The sequence below is a fragment of the Camelina sativa genome, chromosome 8, assembly GCF_030686135.1.
Source record: "Camelina sativa cultivar CO46 ecotype springtype chromosome 8, ASM3068613v1".
NCBI classification, from domain to species: Eukaryota; Viridiplantae; Streptophyta; class Magnoliopsida; order Brassicales; family Brassicaceae; genus Camelina; species Camelina sativa.
In genome coordinates, this window is record NC_141887.1 from 9,947,032 (window position 1) to 9,967,205 (window position 20,174).

General features: G+C 36.5%; 2 protein-coding genes and 2 pseudogenes across 3 annotated transcripts; 2 read left to right on the top strand and 2 right to left on the bottom strand.

Annotated features, from left to right (window-relative positions):
- Positions 1-2,408: 2,408 nt before the first annotated feature.
- LOC104709413 (uncharacterized) lies at positions 2,409-5,113 on the top strand (annotated as a pseudogene).
- A 2,404-nt stretch (positions 5,114-7,517) lies between these two features.
- Positions 7,518-10,411, bottom strand: LOC104706917 (myrosinase 1-like). The gene is made up of 12 exons (XM_087460748.1): positions 10,198-10,411; positions 10,040-10,100; positions 9,866-9,927; positions 9,684-9,759; positions 9,404-9,569; positions 9,055-9,310; positions 8,833-8,945; positions 8,533-8,753; positions 8,397-8,431; positions 8,200-8,299; positions 8,002-8,104; positions 7,518-7,915 (listed from the first exon to the last, which is right to left on the bottom strand). The coding sequence occupies exons 1-12, from the start codon at positions 10,369-10,371 to the stop codon at positions 7,657-7,659; spliced, it is 1,626 nt and encodes a 541-aa protein (XP_087316874.1). The 5' UTR covers positions 10,372-10,411; the 3' UTR covers positions 7,518-7,656.
- A 969-nt stretch (positions 10,412-11,380) lies between these two features.
- LOC104706918 (putative protein phosphatase 2C 72) lies at positions 11,381-13,913 on the bottom strand. The gene is made up of 5 exons (XM_087460723.1): positions 13,510-13,913; positions 12,503-12,775; positions 12,180-12,297; positions 11,858-12,081; positions 11,381-11,739 (listed from the first exon to the last, which is right to left on the bottom strand). Exons 1-5 carry the CDS (start codon positions 13,705-13,707, stop codon positions 11,536-11,538), a joined length of 1,017 nt encoding a protein of 338 aa, XP_087316849.1. The 5' UTR covers positions 13,708-13,913; the 3' UTR covers positions 11,381-11,535.
- A 1,987-nt stretch (positions 13,914-15,900) lies between these two features.
- On the top strand, positions 15,901-19,144 carry LOC104706919 (uncharacterized; annotated as a pseudogene). Its single transcript, XR_015563396.1, has 2 exons — positions 15,901-18,738; positions 18,838-19,144. The product of XR_015563396.1 is annotated as an uncharacterized LOC104706919 (transcript).
- The last annotated feature ends 1,030 nt before the right edge of the window (positions 19,145-20,174 follow it).

A 20,174-nucleotide genomic window follows, 5' to 3' on the forward strand; every position in this document is an offset into this window, starting at 1 on the left:
AAACTTATCTGTAAGAGATTATGAGACACCCTTTAAAACCTTTAGGTTTCATATTTTAATTGGTTCTAATTTTTCTTTATACGTATTTGGCTAAAATTCTGGGTTTGATACAAAGCAATCCTAAGACAATGAACGGCGAGGTGGATGTAGCTTCTTCTTCATATGTCATTTCTTCTTCCAATGACAATTAATACGTCGGATGCTACATGTTCTTTTTCACAAGTGATGCTACATGTTATTCTTCATAGTGTAAGTTAGGTAAACTCCGTGTCTGTCTATCATTGATTCAGTGAAGTATATATATGGTACAATAGAATGTTCTAGAGAATATCTTTGTGTATCTCACACAATATTTACATATTATACATATTCTATATATGGTCTTCTAACACTCCCCCGCAGTCGAAGCTTCGGTGGACTGGACGGTGAGACTGTCTCGAAAAGCAAGAAATAACGGAGAAGGAAGACCTTTGGTGAAAATGTCGGCAACTGAGCAGACAGAACTTGCAATACGCGAATGTGATTCGTTGCAACCTTTTCCCGAACTAAGTGGATATCAATCTCGATATGTTTTTTCCGTTGATGTTGAATTGGATTAGACGAAAGGTAAATGGCACTAAAATTATCACTGTATATGTAGCTCTAGATAGTTGTATCTTCATTTCAAGAATAAGGGTGTGAAGCCACGTTGCCTCCGACACTACATTAGCTACGCCACAATACTCTACTTTCTTACCAGAACGTGAGACCGGGTTTTGCCGCTTAGATGACTAAGAAATCAAATTATCACCGAGAAACACGCTGTAGCTAGAAGTGGAACGACGAACAGCAAGGCAACCGGCCCAGTCGGCGGAGTACGCCATAAGTGAGAGTGAGGAAGATTTGGTCATACGAATGCCATGGGATTTTGTACCTTTAATGTAGTGGAGAATCCGTTTAAGAGCTTGAAAGTGAGATTCCCGGCGATCATGCATGAAGAGACAAATCCGTTGGACAGCGTAGGAGATGTCGGGTTGAGTGAACGGCAAGTATTGGAGGGCTCCTGCGAGACTGCGGTATAATGTAGGATCATAAACCGGCGGACTTCCATTAGGAGAAAGCATTTGTTTCATATTAACCGGAGTTAAACACGGGTTAAAATCAGTCAAGTGTACACGATGAAGTTGATCAGCTGCATAGTTATCTTGATGGAGCAATAGACCAATAGCGTCACGATGAACGGTAATGGCAAGAAAGTGATGAAGGGGACCATCATCAGACATTTCAAATTCGGAGCTGAGGCTAGTGATGATGCGCTCCAACAAGCTTGACGAGGAGGCAGTAAGGATAATGTCATCAACGTAAATAAATAGATAGGCGAAGTCAGAACCATGATGGAGCACATATAACGAGAGATCTGAGAGGCTCTACTTGTAACCAAGACAACGCACATACGTAGCAGAGCGGGTGTTCCACGCACGAGGCGCTTGCGTTAATCCGTAAAGAGAGCGGTTGAGACGGAAAAACATAATCCAGTTTGGTTTTATCCACAAATAATGGAGGTTGATGCATGTAAAAAGTTTCCTCAAGGTCGACGTTGAGGAAGGCGTTTTTGACGTCAAGCTGAGGGAGAGGCCAATCACAAGCCAACGCGACATGAAGGACTGCTTGAATCGTGGCCGGCTAAAACACGTTCAATCACAGGAGAATCAATGTTAGCAAGGAGATCGGCTGTAGTCTTTAAGCTTTTGACAGTAGTCATGGACATAGAGGTCACCGTTCACCATCATGCAGAGATCGTTTTTGAGTTGCAGAGCCCGTGCCTCCTTGTTGTTCTGGAAAAGACTATCAATGAAGAGCCATAATTCATGAGCAGTAGCGTTCTTTTTGAGAACAGTATCGAGGATGGATTCGGATATGGTGCCGTAGATCGATCCACATCTTCACAAGGCCATTACGCTCCTTCCACTCTTTAACAGTCACAGGAGTTGAAGAGGAGGAGCCATTGAAGTGTCTGAGAACACCGAAACTGAGACAGTGAGTTTCAAAGAGTTCACGCCACTTGTCGTAGTTGAGTTTTCTCATGTCGAGAGAGATTGGAACATACGCTTTGATCTGCGCAATTCCAAAGGGTTTGTCATTAGAGAGAGTAGAAGCAGCCATAGTTGACAAAAACCAAAGAAGAAAAGAGTGCGAGAGGGGAACAAATAGAAAAGGAGAAGGGTAAGAAGAAGAAGAGATCAAACGCTTAGCTTGGTGACTAGATTAAAGCCTCTGATACCATGTAAACTCTGTTTCCGTCTATCATTGATTAGGAGAAATATATATATATGGTACAATAGAATATTCTGGAGAATATTATTGTGTATCTCACACAATATTTACATATTATACATATTCTATATATGGTCTTCTAACACATAGAAACTATGCTTATTCTTCTTCCTTCTTCCATTGAATACGCCGATTGGAGGTTGGTTAGTCCTAATATAAAAGAAAAGGCATGGTAAACATCTAGCATCTATTTATCTATAACTTTTTAAAATCATGCGATGTTTTAATACTAAATTTTGGTTGATGACTCGTTTCATGTTATGTCATTTCAGTCCAAATTCAAATTTGATGATCCTATAGTAAGAAAAGCATATGTAATGAGTGCACTAGGTAGCCGATGCAAGGATGTCAAATTAGGACTTTGCAAAGAACACAAAAAAATGATTTGGTTGAAACGTTGAGGAATCGACCTGAGAAAATTCCTGAATATCAATGGTCTCATTTCGTTCACAAGAGGTTCACCAAAAAATAGAAAGTATAGTTTATTCGATAGATATTTACATGTCTATGTCTATATCAAATGCAAGTAATTTTTTTTTAATGTATGAGATTTCAGAAAATGCAAGAGCGGAATACATGGAGCCAAAAAAACAGTATCATGCCTCACTTATGTGGAAGAAAGAGTTTTTCAAGAAAAAGAAATGAGATTGTGAGTAACTTAGTCATAATATAAACCTATTCTATTATATTGATTTATTATATACACTGTTTATGCATGTCTCTTTACTGCAGAAAGTAAAGCTCGGAAAAACACAATGTCGAGCATAATTTTTCATAGAGACTCGCAATAAATCTGATGGAAGCTTTGTGTCTGAAGAGGCGAAAATACGGGCGGTTAGTTTTATTATAGTCACTTTGAACTTTGATCAACTTTTTTTCGATGTGAACTTTTCGGAAAAAAAACTTGAGGTGTGTTCTTTTAGTCTGTTGGATTTTTCTTTGTATCCTTTATAAAGGAAGCACTTACAACGTTGTTGGAGCAAAATCCGCAAGTTACCAGCAATGTTATGATTATTGGGGCTTCTCTTAGAGATTCACTCAATTAAAAATTTAAAAGTAATAATAAAAAAAGAAAAAAACTGAGTAACGTTACTTTCTATAGAAACGAAGAAGCGTTACTCAACACAAGTGGCAACATCTAATTAGTTAATTTTCTATTTTTAAATTTATTATTTAAATATATAATAATATTAAAAGAAAATCATTAAAATATATTTTTTGGAGTAACAATCAATCGTTGTTGGGATAATGATGCTCTTACAGCTAAATTGGATGACGAATATGCTCAAATGTGAAACAAGACGTTTTTTTATAATAATAGTAATAATAATAATTTACTATTGGTCTCATACCCACTATCAACCTAACAACAAACATCAATATCGGATAACTAAACAATTCCATTAACCAATAAAAATCCAACAATGACATAATCTAATAACCAAACAAGTAAAGAAAAAAAGTCAACATCCTACAATGTTCTATCAACTCAACTCTAGCTAGACCACAATCAATCAAACCTCAAGAACATCCTCCTCTTCATCGCCTTGATTCCACGATCACACTTTGCCTTTACCTGCACCACAAACACAAATTGAGATACATGAGTATTGTCATAAACACTTAGTGAGGCAATTCTTCCATCTACTGGGCTATACACACAACCAACTGAGATTCTCTTGTTAAGGCAAACAAACAAACACAAACAACACATCAAACCAGGAAAAACAAGTATCGGATAAGGTTGGTGTTGACCGACACTAGGTCGGTGTCGACCGACGCTGACACATCAATGGTGTCGATCGACACCGCCTTCGCAGACGTGATCTGCACAAAGCCGAACGTCGAACCTCCGTTTCAAATCGTCTCCAATCCGTCCCAAACTCTCCCAAACGCTTCAGGAACCTAAGGAAACACGAAACCAACCAACCCAAGCAAGCAAAACACCACAAACAACATAGAACAACCAAAACAAAAGAGATCTCAGGCTTAGATCAGTCATGGTCAAGCACTCACCTCTTTTGCAGGAAGATTTGGTTGAAAAACGGTGGAAACAACACCTTACGAAGCTCCTCTTTTGTTCCTAACAACAGCACTCCCTTCCACAGCAACAGATCTCATCAAAAACCACCAAGAATAAACCAAAAACCTCTTCACTCACAAACTTTCTCTTTTCTCTCTTTTCCTCTGTAAACGGCGACAAAAACACATAAAACCCTTGACTTGGGTCTCTTCTCTGCTTATATATGTGGTTTGGCCAACCCAATTAAATCAAATCAATCTGAAATCGAGAATTACAACAATCTAGTCGAACCAGAAATTACTGGTGTCAATCGACACTCTTCAAAATGGACATTTTGGTTTGCGGATGTTACAAAGTGTTTAGTCCGGAACGTCTAGGATGAGTACGTTGTGTTGGTTGTGGACCCGCACCTTCAAAATTAGTGAGACACTCTACTGCTTCAACTACACAAGAGATAAAAATTTCTGAAACAGTTCAGCTTATCCAGCTGAAGACACAATTGATAGGTGTAGCAGATCAAGTTAACGCAATGTCTGCATTCGTTGGACAAATACTTGGTAATTCAACTGGTGAACAGGTAATTAATATATAACGATAGTTTTGTAAGTTTATTTGCATTAGTATAAATTAGATATATAAAACTAATGTTTTACGTTAAATATTCAGGCAACTGCATGGGCTGTAAATTTTGCAACAGCCTTTGTAAACATTCAAAATCCACCGAATCCTCGGGTAATTTATTTGTATATTATACTTTCTTTGATATCAGATATTTAGATAATTAACTGCCTTTTTCCAGGAATTGGATGATGGTGCCATTCAACAAAATGCTAGTCATCATCATCTACATACCATGATCAAGATCTGTTTGTCAAAACATTTAAGCATGTAACTTTGATTTATTTATGTTTTATGTATTTAATTTGCTCGTTCATGATGGACTAATTTTGTATTTCGTTTACAGATTTCTTTAAATTTAATTTAAATATGCTTTTCGTTTTTCATTTTTCATTGATTATTTTTTTAGATTTTAAAATACTGATAATAACTAAATATGCTAAAACATGTGGGTATTTTTTGCTTCACTTTACAAATGATGTGAATTTGTTTCAAAATATGCTTTTTTATTAATACCTAAAAATGACGAAAAATATAATTTTCGCATCAATTTTTAAAAGTGATACTATAGCCAGAATCATTTAAAAAACTGGCATAAAAATAATATTATTTACGTAAAAGTGATACAATAAAACCTCTATAAATTAAAAGGTTGGGACCATAAAATTTAATTAATTTATAGAGGTTATAATTTATCGTTAAATTAAAAACTATTAATTTATCGATAAAATATTAATTTATGAAGAAATTTTCTTATTTTCTCATTTTCATAATTTCGAAAATTTTATACTATAAAATAAGATACTTTTGTTATCATTTACATTTTTAAAAATTTTCTTAATGTATAATCTTGGTTATCGTAATAGGATGAATGTCAACTGTTTATTAGATTATCTAGGTAAAAATGATAAATGTTAGAAATTTAGAGTTTAGAAGAAATTGCTATTACTATTCTTCATAGTAATGATGAAGTTGAAGAAAATATTGTGGTACCTTTAGAATCAATTACCAAAGAAACAATTATCGCATCTAGGACTCTCCACAATTTTTGTAAGCGATTTGAGAAGACAACAATGAAAAAGATTATAGGTGGGCTTCAACCAGAATGCAAATTCAAGAATACGCAAACAACAATAATTACATATTTCACTAGATTTTCTTAGATAAATATATGTATATATATATATATATTAGTTTATTTGATTACTAATTTATGATATTTTTGGGACCATATTTTTACATATGATTTTTCAATAAATTATTATTTTATTATTTTATCGAAATGTGTCATTTTTTGCACCGGTCCAACTCGGGACCGAAAGAATTTATTAATTTATAGTTAGTATTAATTTAAAGAGTATTAATTTATAGAACCCTTATTAATTTAAATGTACTATGTTTCCAATCAGTTATTGTAAATGATACACTTATTAAATCATTTGCTAGAAATGATACAAATATTGAAATCACTTCTGAAAATCGAAACTAATTTTAATATCAATTATTTATAAGTGATTGAAAAAGTAACATCATTTGTTAAAACCGTTACAAATACTAGCATCATATTTTGTAATTGACATGAAATTAACATCATTTAAAATAACCGATGCAAATATTATGTATAATTGCATCATTTATTAATGAAACGATGTGAATTATTTGCATCACCCTATTTTACATCATTTAAATAAATGATGAAAAATTCTTTTGCATCATTTATGAGTAAGGAAAATATTAATACAATAAAAGAATGATGTGTTTCATTCCTGGTATGACACATCAGCTTCAACACTGAAGCTGGTGTTGACACATCAGTTAAAATCACTAACCTATCAAACTAAAATATTAATACAGATCAGCTTTTTTGTCTAGGTGGACACATATTTGTTCTCTTTGATGATTTGATTTCTTCTTCTTTCTAATTAGCTTTCATTGTCGGTCTCAACCCATTAAGGTCCAATATCCTTTAAAGAATAAAACGAAAAGGGTTTGTATAATCCCATGGGCCAGGTTCATGTCTTCCATATTCCATCCTCCCATCAATATGCAGACATCTTCACAAAAGGTCTTCCTACGTCTCTGTTTCAAGATTGCAAGTCCAGTCTTAACGTTCATTCTCATCATGGTTCGACTGCGGGAAGATATTAGAACAGAAATACATATATTCTTTTGTGTATATTAGGAAGCTTAGTTAATAGTCCCTAACCGCTACTTTGTACAGCTAATCCTATATAATCTTATGAATACAGTGACACCAATCATCGATTGGATTAACCTAATCAAACAAAATCAGTTTGGTTGGGTTCTAATATAACCAAACAGTAAACCAGCAAACACCAACCCTTGTTTTCTTTCTTGCTTAACTTGCAGCCTCCCACCTTTTTCCACAAAACCAAAAAAGAGGAAATATATATATATATATATATATATATATATATATATATATGTTGGGTTCATTCAATTTTGTGCATATTGGTTTTGTCGGGTTCATTCAATTTTGTGCAGATTGGTATTGTTGTGTTCTTTCCCTTCCAACACAATATGATGTCGTAAGAAAAAGTAATTATGGATATTAATCATCTTTTATTAGTTAGGTGTTTTATTCACTTTCAGTACAGTAGAAGAAGCTCGTTATCTATGGAGCAAGTAAAAAGAGGAGACATGAAGACGATTTTGATGAGCATAAAGTGGTTAGAAGTCTATCATGCATCTGCGAGCCTCTTCCGATCACGGTTCTTGAAGGGGAGGCTAGAGCGGAGGAGATCTTGGTCGGCAGGGTCATTGGAGCTAACGTTTATGAACTGCTGGAACCATTTCCCAGATGCTTTGAGGTCTCTATCAGCGGTGACATTGTTGAAATCAACGTAACTGAGTCCAAATCTGACGGTAAAGCCATTGCAGAATTCGTAATTATCCCCAAGAGACCAAGCAAAGTATCCTCTCACGTTGACACCCTTCTCCCTAGAAACAAGAACAACCATTAATTATTAAAGGCGTACGACTGATCATATATAAAGAAAAATGGAAGAAGAGTAGTATCCACTCACTTGATGACCTTACGGAGAAAACAAAGATGACTGCATAGATAATCAATCCTCTTGTAATCGGCCATAGCCTCGTCAAGCGGTTGATCACCGGGGCTACTAATTCCTAATATGTACAAGTACACAATCTTCATGTAAATTTCCTGGACCAACTCTGAAATACATTTAACTTGTATAAATGTGTAATAGAGTAGAACTAACCGTTCTCGGTGATATATATTAAAGGGTCACCATATTTGTTTTTGTAATACTCCATTACGTCGTAAATGCCTTTTGGGTAGTAATAGGCTCCTTTACTGAACTGAGAAAGCGAATATATATAGAAAAATCAGAAGAATGCACATGGATATTATTTTCCATTAAAAAAGAATGAATAAGGGTGGACCATGCATGCATACCAATGGACCAATGGGCTCACCCTTTGCATTTTTATCTGCAAAGTACATATAATTCTTAAAATAATTGATAGTCACAAAATGTTGTAACTGAAAAAATGTAGAAATGTTGTAACTAAGTGTGGGAATAGATTGGTACATGTGAGAACTGCTTTTGAGTCCATCATAGCAGTGTGTTCGTCCCAAGGAACTACTGTGTCATCGTTTTGGGCGTACTGAGTGAAGTAATAGTTGAGACCAAGAAAATCATATGAACCCTTTACAAGTTTGGCTTCTGTTTCGGTGAACTCTGGAAGCCGTTCACCCACAAGTTTCCTCATGATGTCTGGGTATTTACCCTTTGTTAGCGGCTCCATGAACCTGATATACATGCATACTTTTCATTACTTTTTTATATATACAATATTGTATAAACAATTTGATTCGTGGATATGTATACCATCCATGGAAAAATTCTTTAGACCGATAAGTTGCCTCTTTGCTCTCTGGAGTGTCATCAAACGGAAGAAACCCTCTAGTTATCATCACAGGTCCAATCATCCCTCCTTGGTCCTGTGGTTACGCAAATATATACACAATGATAATCTAATTAGAATCACATGCATGCATGTTACGTACGTTAGACTACACCTTCTACAAATTAAATGGAGACCTAGCTCACCTTATATTTTGTCCTGTAAAGATCCACGGCCGTGGCATGAGCAAGAAGCTGGTGATGTGCAACGATATAGGGTTCGGTTGACGAGTTTCCGCCGTAACATCTTATATCATGCGTAGGAGAACATCGACCAGGTGCATCTGTTCCCAATGCATATCCTCGCGTAGGTACTGTGTAAAGCTGGTTGATTGTTATCCAGTGCTTTACCCTATCACCAAATTTTTCGAAACATAGATCCGCGTAATCTTTGAAATCATCACTGCACGTATTATAGTTAGATTTCATTAATGTACGATCATATCGTTATATGCTTTCGTCATTCTTAATAAGCAGCGTAGCATAAATGACATACATGATCGGTCTGTTCAAGAAACCTTCATACTCATCTTGTAGTGTTTGAGGAAGGTCCCAGTGAAAGAGGGTAACGAACGGCGTTATATTCCTTGCTATGAGGCCGTCTATAAGACTGTTGTAGTAGTCAATACCACCTTGGTTCACTCCTCTACTCCTCTTTCCTTCTGCTCATATATATCATATATTTACTCTTCCAAACAACTACAATCGAATATTATATATATATATTATATATATATATATATATATATATACATGGATCAATAATGTATACATACGTGGAAGGATTCTTGACCACGCGAAGGAGAATCTGTAGCCAGTAGCATTGAGTTCGCCCATCACGTCTAAATCTTTCTACAGTTTATATTTATACAATCCCATGTCAATCCACACATATATAAGTTAATATATATAGATAATTTATTGAGTACATTAGCAAGCATATATAAGAGGAATTAACCTGCCAATATGTATATGAGTCACAAGTAGTGTCTCCATTCTTCAAATCGGCTCCTCCTTTCTCTGATAGCGTAATAATGAACCACTATGAATATATATATATAAACATGCATATGGCCAACATTCTTCTCGTATATATAAGCTTTCATAGATTGAGACCATGCAAATAACAAACCTGGGTATCGGTGAGTGAATCCATCCCAAACGTTAAGTCCACGACCTCTACCACCTTCGATCTGAAATGAAGAGAAACAACCATGCAACGTTGGATTATTTTTTATGTTTTTTAATGCTCTTTCAAGACGTCAACATAATGTGTGATTTGTTACATACTTGGTAAGCAGAAGAGGCTACACCGAAGATGAAATCTTCGCCGAAACTTTTACCATTGAAACGACTAGTTTGGTTACAATGGAATGGCTCGTTCTCTTCGCAAGTATAATCTTCCTGGCCTTTACAAGTCGCCACAGCTAATAAGAAAGCTAAGGCGAACAATTGAAACTTCATGGTTAATTTGTAGTTTGTTATGTTTGGTGTTGCATGGAAGCCTTGTGCCAATCTAGGGTTTATATAGCCTTTGTAAAGAAGAGTTACGTATGCTTTACCTTGTCTTAGCACATGACATTTTGAGAGGTTTCGGTGACATGAATCCCGTGAGTTTACTTTACTCTAGCTTAACATTAACACATTTTGGTTTATATTTGTAGTTTTGTTTCTACTTTTCAGACTGCCTTGCTCTTCAATCGACCATTTCATTAAGGAAACTGTTGCATTCTTTTATTCAGTTGTGAATTGTTGTTTTACTATCTATCGTTTTCTCTATAGAACATGTGTTCCTTACCGGAACACCATTAATTGTATTTATTCAACGTTCGCATCAAGATTCGTATTAGTTTATATATGTCCAAAGCCTTTTAACTCTTAAGTTGGACTTGGAGTTAGAATTGACGGCATAACGTTATTGAAAAAAAATATGAATATATGATCAAGTCGGAAATGAGTAACAACGCCTTTGTTAAGACAATAATAATACTAATTACATTAATCGTACTGCCACTAATTCACGAGCCTCACCGCTTCCGGTCACAGCATATCTCTTATTGATTTCGGCCGGTCGATACTTTATCACATGAAATTAGAGACTCTCTAAATAACAAAAATTCATATCAACTGGCTTTTTACATTTTCTTATCGTTTACTAAAAGATATTGGAGGTGCTTTATCATGCTTTTATACTCAATTATTAAAAACATAAGAGTTGTTTTCTATAAAAGTGCTTAGAAATACAGGCACAGATAGAGCCTATTTGAACCAAACATTACATTGACTTGTGTGTTTTGCCGTACGTTCCTAATGTTAAAGCCATTGTTTTGGGAAGAAAAAAATGCCATTTGAATACTTACTTTTTACAATATGCGAAATATACTCATGTTCCTGACGAAAATTTTTAAATATCAAACTAATTTCACTCGGTTCCGAATTAAAAATCTGTGAACTTGACAATTAACACATGTAGTTAACAACCATAACTAAAAAATTATATAGTGTCCAAATAAGTCAATAGTCACGTTACAAATTTACAATGGATTTTTCTAAGATTTGCGCTTGGTTCAGTAGGATGTGCCACAAGTATGCTTCAAACATCATAGCGTAGTATCTTATGAATATGATTCAAGTGTGCATGGTACAACTAACTTGTTCCTTGTTCTGTAAGAAAAGACAAACTACAGTAATATCATCAATCTTCGTCGATTTAAGTTTCTTCTTCCAAGTAGCTTCAGCCGCCTCTGCCACCAATTTAGCGGCCGCAACTTGCTTTTTTCCGGAACTCCATATTAGTGATACAACTTCATCATTGCTAAGCATATCCCAAACCTGCAATGACAAATATTAAATACCAAGGAGTTTCATTCAACTTTTTGAACTGGAAAATATAAAAAAATCAATATTTGAAAAAAAAATCAATATTTGGATCATTTGTGCTACACCCCACCCCGTCTGTAGCGAGTACAAGGAACTGGTCTTTAGAAGTTATTCGGTGTTGAAAAACCTCTGGAACCGCAATAACTCCGTGGTCTTTGAGCCTGAAATCTCCAAAAGCTCTTGACATGGCTAATCCTGGTATGTCTTGTTTTGGTAACCACACCCTTTGGCTGCACGGTTCTGTTTTCATTGCGAAAACACGACCTTTGCACATCCTGATCCTCTCTGCTTCACCTGAAACGCTAGAACTTGCTAAATAAGTATCAACATCATCCCTTCAATGATACAATATTTCTTTAGTCAAAAAGAAAGTAAAACAAATTAAACATTACTAGGGACGTCAGGTGTTAGGTCCGATGTTAACTGCACTGCCCTTATCTCACCGTCTTCGGTCATTGTCCCCAACACTGCCCTCGAATCACCAAGGTTTGCTATCACGAGATCATCTCCCTAAAATCAATCCAACAATTAAGCTCCGGGTAGTAAAATATTTAGGTTTTGAATGGTGGCAGTAGAAAAAAAAACATAATAAATTGTTCGTGGTTTGGTCCATATTGGTATGCATACCAAGGACCACTATAGTCTAGTCTGTCGGCCACAAAAACTAACGATTCAAAGCCTTTAATGTTACGGAAAGACAGAGAAATAAATGTACCTGAGTTATGGCAACAACACCAGTGGAGCCACTGAAAGAGCAATCAAAGACTTGAAGATTAAGCTCTCTATCAATGAGTCTGAAGGCAGTAAAACAAGCTTTTTCCCATTTGTGAGCTTCTTCTTCACAAACATTAGATTCTTGGTTTAGCTCTTTCTTTAGTGTTAACAGAATCGATGGCAATCTATTCCTCACCATTTTGCTAACCATGTGCCCATTTTTACCGTGCCCATCAAACACTCCACATAGCTCTGTATCTCTTGTTCCATATCCCTACGCCATTAAACAATTTCTACTAAAATGCACATTTCGTTATACTCAAATAAGCACATAAATGTCTACTAATGTTGCACTATGCCAACAAATTATTTTACCCAAAAATATGTTTAACGTTGTTAAACCTAGCTTGAAACAGAATAATGCGACGTTAAATATATTTTTCTAATCTGTGTAAAAAAATGTCAAAGTTATTGTGAACCGGAAGGAACAAAAATGTTAACTTTTCTTTTTTTTAATTTAATGTTAAATTATGTTTAAAGAAAAAATAAACTGTTTTACAACTTGTGCAACATTTTTAGGAAATCAAAATAGCTGAAACCATACATTTTTGATTAAAAATGTTAACTTTTAGGTTTATATGAATGGAAGCTTTTATTTTTTTTAATAAATCTCTGAACAATTTCTCAATATAAATCACATGTAACACAAAAGTAGAGATTAACATTTGAATAAGTTTCGCCGGATCATAGATCTTGCTAACTGTTAATGAAATGCAACCTCTCAATGGTATGACAGCCCATAACCCCAAACAAGTATCTCATTCAAAATAAGATATTTCTACTAAAGATGAAAGAATCAAAGAAACGACACATGTTTTTTTGACTGTCCTATATAATTTAAGAAAACAAAAATTGGTTCATCATCTACCCCAAAACTTAGTTAATGATTTGTAGAAAGAGAAAGAATATATAAACAAGAAACTAACAAAAAAAATCACGATGGTATACCAGGTTAAGAACAGCATGATCTTGGTTAAGTCCTTTAGTTCCTTGTATAGAGCAAACCGAACCAAGACGGTGAACCAGAAGGTCATGATCTAAACCAAACTGATCTTCCCCATAACACACCACTGCATTACCATCACCGTGCTCATTCTCCTCATGAATCTCCGATGATGAAGACGGCAACGAAAAGCAATGACCCATATAACCTGATTAGATTCTCACCAAAGTCGCAGACTATTCCAAACTAAGAAATAGAAACTTATTATGTTAATCGGATCGTAGATCTTATTGAATATTTGAAAAAAAAAGCCTTTTCTTGAAGGTGAAGATTAGATAACTTATAAAGCTGACTTTCCATAAATAACAATATTACTGTTTACGTGGCACCAACTTGAGTTCCAAGTGTCAGTGAAATGAATTTATTATAGGATTATATACATGTATGTATATAATATACGTTGACTTGTATGTTCTGTAATAATGCATAGACAGTTAGTTATACACGATTATGTTGTTGCCTGTGTTTCGCTTGAAAGGGCAAGTTCTTATCCTGGCACTAGTTTGACAGGGCATTCCACTTATAGATTCATACCCTGATTTGTTTTACAGAATATTTTCTATTAATTAATTAAAAATCTTACATAAGAATTATTGCAGAACTTTGAATTTTATTAGAATTCTAATTGTAATTAATCGAAAAATCATCTTCAATTAAAGCTTTTATCAAAAGCGTAAAGTCTTCTAGGCTATTTGAATTATAATATAATGAATATAATGAGAAATTTATTTAAATAGTACTAAAATAAGTTTTATGAACAATTTTATAGCACATGTTTCACAAATTTCCAAAAAAACAGTATCATTTCTTATAATTATAATATTTTAAATTAATTTTTAGATTTTTTTTAATTTAGGAGTTGTTATTGGATAAATGATTTGTAACTCCATATAGATACGAAAAACAAAATACATAGATTTTCAAATGACATGTTTTATCTTTGGATTTTATATTTTTCACTTTCAAATCCATGCAAATCTATTTAAAACATAATGTGGATTTTGAAAAAATCCAAAACAAATCATTAAATGAATAACATGAGATTTTAACAAGTATTTATAAATCATAAAACCAATAACACATAATTTTGATAAGTATTTTAAAATCAATAATTGAATAACATATGATTTTTGTTTGAATTTACAAATCTATTAAAATTATATAACCAATAACCTCTTTTTAGGGTATAGTGTTGAGGGATAGAGTTTATTATTTATAATTTAGATTTAATTTAAAAGATAAATTTTAAAATATGGTGCTATTTGTGGAAGTTTAGATATAGTATGCTAAATTTAGAAACAAAAATTGTTATTGTTCTGTTTATGAAAATTGCCCAATTACTATTGTAATCGATTGAAAACTCATCTACAGTCACCCAACTGACCAGTACATTCAATATCGAAATCCGTTACTGTTACAGAAGAGAATTAAGATAACCCTCTACATCAAAATGGTTAATAAGTCTAAGCTACAAAAATTGTAGATTATAATCGTGAAGTCAAACTATAATGGAGAGAAGAAAGAGAGAGGAATAGGGGTTATTGTTGGAATGGGCCTTTGTGGCACCAAAACTTTCAAAAAGAGGTGCTTGTGGAATGAAGGCTTTTTTTAAACGCGAATTGACGGTTCTGACATTATTTAAGATGGGGGGGGGGGGGGGATATCGTGACCTTCAAAAACGATTATTGTACCGCCGATTAGATGGGTTTCGCACTGTTCTTAATTTGTGTGGCTAGTAACTGAAGATGTCGATTGTGGGGACAGTGGGTTAGATTAGCGCTACCAAACCCTGAGGGTATATCTGTATTTCGGTTGATGTGGACAATGGTGGTGAAGTAAAAGAAACAAACAAAAAAAGTAAAGGGATCTGAGTAAAACATCGTTATTAACCGTGTGATAGAGAAAGGCATCTATGAGAGATGAGGTAAGTTGCATAATATTTATTCTCTTTTTGCGAATGTAGTCAATTAGTAATCGTTTTCGTTAGTATGAGTTGATGGTGATAGTTATTGATATTTGTTAGCGAACGAGTAATGGGTTCTGGTTCTGATGTCGTTAGTTAATTGTAGTGATGAAAGAAACTTAAACCTCCTTAACATCATTCTGTTCCCGTTGTGTTTGTGTAGGTGGAAGATAAGCCCCTTGTGGTCGTTGTGATAGCAGGGAGTTGGGAAATTTCTGATGCTGGAGTATGGGATTTTGTGCTTGCAAAAGAATGCTATGCAAGGACCGTCACCATGCGTATGTCCATGAGTTATGAAGAGTTGGTCTCACATGTTACTGATGAGTTTGAGCTGGCAGAACTCAACCTGAAGCCAAAATTGAGTTATTGGCTTCCATGTCAGCTATCTATGTTCTCCGTCAACAGAAGACCTCCACTTATCATTACCAGCAGAATGGGTGTTTCAGACTTTCTAAATATTCGGAGGACCTCCGTTCACTTAAATCTGTTGTTGTCCTTGGACGTCTCACGTGATCCAGGCAATGGTTGTAGTACTGGAGATGATCCTCAAGAAGGCTTGTGTGAGTACTGGAGATGGTGACACTACTGGCCAGGATAATGGCGACGTGAATCATTCTCAGCAAGACATTGAGAGAATTCGGCTATGTAGCATACAGACTGTTCCTTCACAGAGCACTGAAGGTTATGGTGGAAGTGGTGTCAGGCGGATGTTGTTTCCTCCCAGTACTGAAAAAGGGAAAGGCATTGTCGTGGATGATGGGCCAAATTACCCTCTTCAGAATAGTATGCCTGGTTTACGTGGTGGTTTCGGTGAGTGTGGAGAAGGGACGAGTGATGGTGAAAGGGCTGTTCCAGATAATAGTATTGAGCAGTGGCCAGGGACAGATATGACTGGTATAATAAATCTTGCAGATGCCGCAACACCGTCGCTCTCATATAATATCGAAGACAATGAGGACGAAAGAGCACACTGCAGCTCTGAAGATGAACGTGTACTTCGAGAGTTTGAACTACTTGAACAGAGGCAGGAGGAGCTGGCCAGAGAGAAGGGAAAAGGGCCAGTCCTTCAATCTCCAGAGCAAATTGTCCCTCAAACTCCTTACCAAGTGTATACTGAAGTGGGTGACTTTGTTGTCCCTGATCGTGGAGACCTCAATGATGTTGGTAGTGAGGAATGTTCCACAGATGGTGTCACTCCTTCTCCTTCAGAGGTTCCTGTAGATTATGAGTACGACATGTGGAATGATGCTGATAACGGTGGCTTTGTTGGTGAGTTGGATATGCCTCCTATGGAGCTAGGGGGTCCGTCATCGGTAGCAGAACCACAAAATGCTGAATGTGATAACATCCCAGTGGGGGGAACCAATTCCGTGGAGGCCTGTTTATTACCTGTAAAACCAAATAAGCGGACACCAGATGTAGGGGATCAGGTGCTGTCGTATGTTACAACTGCAAGACGTCCGCCAAACCCTCGGAACAGCTTGGATGACGACATAAACAATGAGGCGTCATTGCCAACTGAAGATCCAGAGCTGGTGTTTGACGATGTAATTTACTTGACGAACACTGATGGTTGTGGACCTGTATCAGCAGAAGAAGATGCAATTTTTATTGGCCGTCTGTTTAAAGACAAAGACCATATGCAGAACACCATCTCCATATACGCTATCAAACGACTTTTCTACTTTCGGCAAACAAGGTCAGACCCAGAGAGGCTCATATTTAACTGTGTTGATCCGCACTGCAGATGGAGAGTCTTTGGCCATGTTGTCTCGAGTTTTCAAAGAATTTTGAGATACGTATTGAAACCTTAACCCACACTTGCACAATAGCATCTAGGGGACAATATGCAAAGCTAGCATCTTCAAAGGTCATTGCCTCTGTGTTGCACGACAAGTACGCAAATGGGCGTCCAGGCCCAAGAACAAGTGATATACCAGACATTGTGCTGTCGGAGCTAAAGGTTTCTGTCACGTACATGAAGGCCTGGTACGCAAAAGAAGCTGCTGTTAGGAATAGCAGAGGCACTGATGAAGAAAGTTACAAGCTATTAGCTACATATATGTATTTGTTGGAGCGAGGGAATCCTGGGACTGTCTACAAATTGGAGCATACATATGCACAAGATGGGAGCAAGAAGTTCAAATACTTGTTTTTTGCACTCGGTGCAAGCATTGCAGGAATAAAGCATTGCAGGAAGGTTATACTTGTTGATGGTACAACTATCAAATCGAAGTTCAAAGGGGTCCTCATAGCGGCGAGCATGCAGGATGCAAACTTTCAAGTTTACCCCATAGCATTTGGGGTTGTCGACTCTGAGAATGAACTAGCATGGACTTGGTATTTTAGGAAGCTTAGTTTGCTTGTACCAGATGCTGCTGACTTGGTAATTGTTTTTGATCGACACAGGGCTATCTATTCTGGAATTGCTCAGGTTTACCAATAGGCTTTTCATGGTGCCTGCGCAGTTCACATAGAGCGGAATGTCAGACATTTTTCAGGCAAAGGCCTATCAGCATTTCAAGGACTCGTTTGATGAAATCGTTGCCAGAAGCACCCGGTGCATTGAGTATCTCAATGGAATTCCACTTCCACATTGGACTCAAGCTTTTTGTACAGCGAAGCGGTATAATATCATGAGCAGTAACGTAGCTGAAGCTTTGAATAGTGCAATTGCGAAGATTGTGGAGCTACCAATCGTGACGATGGTTGAGTCAATCATGACGAAGCTGATGCAGTGGTTCTGCATTAGACGAGCGAAGGCGAAGAAAATGCTTACCCTTCCTAAGCCAATATGTCCAAATGTGAATAAATTGATGCTTCGCAAGCTTGTCGAATCTGCTGGTTTGGCAGTAACTGCAGTTTAGGATTGGACTTACGAAGTGCGTAAAAAACAGAGGGGAAGACGTACTTTGTAGATCTTCAGAATAAGTTATGTACGTGTAATGGGTTTCAGAAGCTGCTGATTCCGTGTTCTCATGCCCTGGCTGCCGCAAGGGTAAATGGTGTGTACGTTCCTTCCCTAGTAGGGAAAATGTACCATGTAACTGTTTTTGGTGACACTTATGCGGAGCTAATATATCATGTCCCTAATCAAGGCGACGAAGATGTCCCTGTAATTGTGTTGGAGAATGAATTCAACCCTCCTACGAACCCACCAGGTCCAGGACGCAGAAGGAAAAGAAGAATTTCGTCAACCGGAGAACATGTGGTAATCGACAGTATGAAATATATGCTGTTCTGGAAATTAGTTGTTGTAAAATCTCAGACTGCTCTTTCCATAGTCGCTAAATTTGTTTTGTTGATGCAGGGGAATAAAAGGAAGAGAACTGCAGCACATAAGTGTTCTACATGTGGTCAACCAGACCATAATAGAGCGACATGCAAAAACGTGATTGGATAAGATAATTTTTTAACTCGTTGCCTTGTTTTTTTAAAAAACATTATTGAACTTGTCTTACAAAGTTCTACTTTGCCAAATTAAAAGAGTCCATTTGATGTCGTGTAATTATTGTAGGTTGCGTGGTTCTGTTTTTTGGCCACCAGAGGCATGGAAACTTTTGCCTGCAGTAGAAGTCAATCTAAGGAATATATACGCTTGCAGTTACATTGCCACATTTGTTAGTTTTTTGTGAAAGTACAGTAGAAGGAAAGGTTGAAGAAGGCGATATGTGATTTTTTGGTGTTTTGGGCGGATAAATCACTAGATAGTGAAGTGATTCTGTTCGTTCTTTACTCACTTGTTAAGTATGGTTCATGTGACTTGTTGAACCGCGGTTCGTACTTGTATCAATATTGAAAACATATATATAAAGCTTCTGGTGGATAATGCTTATGTTGCCATAAAAGCAGTTTACATAGATGTTGAGTCGTACGACTGAAAAAAAGAACTATGGCGTACATACCGAAGTGCATAACATAAGTCACTGTGAATAAATATACATATGAAGGAAGGTGAGTCAGCACAACTCTTGAAACAGAATTGAATACTTGAAAGCAAAACAGTTGGGACAAAGGTGGATGACGGAGAAGTTGTTGAGGTAGCAGTTCGGGAGACCGCAAAAACGCATCGAATGGGAATAAAGACCAGCATGAGGTGTACCCATGTCAGTTATCTGGGTTACAACCATTTCTGCAATCCCAACTGCCTCCTCTATAGATGGCAGCAAACATAAGAAGGAGTTGATGACTTCCATACCAGCGTCAAAGGAGCCAAAACATATGAGGAACGTGCCAAGAGCAAAGCGAGCGTATATGTTAGTTGGGGCTGCTAAGCTGAGCAGATTAAGAGGGTTTTGTGCAGGTCCACATTAGGCTGCAAGCCGCAATCCTTCTACATACTGAGCGGTGGAGTTCCCAGCTTCCAAACATCGTAGTAAGAATGGTCGATAGGGAGAGCCTTCATTTGCAAGAGGGCTAACAAATATGTATTCGTCGATATCAATTTCTTCTAACACAGTCGGATCGAACGCAAAGCTAGCAAATTCAGGACCAGATGCGAGTAAAGAACCCAGCTCACGAAAGCCATGATGGCCAAGCCGCCTAACAATGTCTAGAAGCAATAGGTGAGGAAGGGAGTCCATAGACTTATTTGGGAGGTGTTAATGCTTTGTTAAGACGATAAAAGTTTTGTGGTTTTAGGTTAAA

Excerpts from the sequence above, each read along its gene's own strand:
- LOC104706917 (XM_087460748.1), bottom strand. The coding sequence starts at position 10,371 with ATGAAGTTTCAATTGTTCGCCTTAGCTTTCTTATTAGCTGTGGCGACT. Across the intron at positions 10,101-10,197 it reads TAGCCTCTTCTGCTTACCAA|ATCGAAGGTGGTAGAGGTCG; the intron begins GTATGTAACAAA and ends TCTTCATTTCAG. Across the intron at positions 9,570-9,683 it reads GTGGTCAAGAATCCTTCCAC|AAGGAAAGAGGAGTAGAGGA; the intron begins GTATGTATACAT and ends ATATATGAGCAG.
- LOC104706918 (XM_087460723.1), bottom strand. The coding sequence starts at position 13,707 with ATGGGTCATTGCTTTTCGTTGCCGTCTTCATCATCGGAGATTCATGAG. Across the intron at positions 12,776-13,509 it reads ATCATGCTGTTCTTAACCTG|GGATATGGAACAAGAGATAC; the intron begins GTATACCATCGT and ends TTAATGGCGTAG. Across the intron at positions 12,082-12,179 it reads CCTAACACCTGACGTCCCTA|GTGAAGCAGAGAGGATCAGG; the intron begins GTAATGTTTAAT and ends CTAGCGTTTCAG.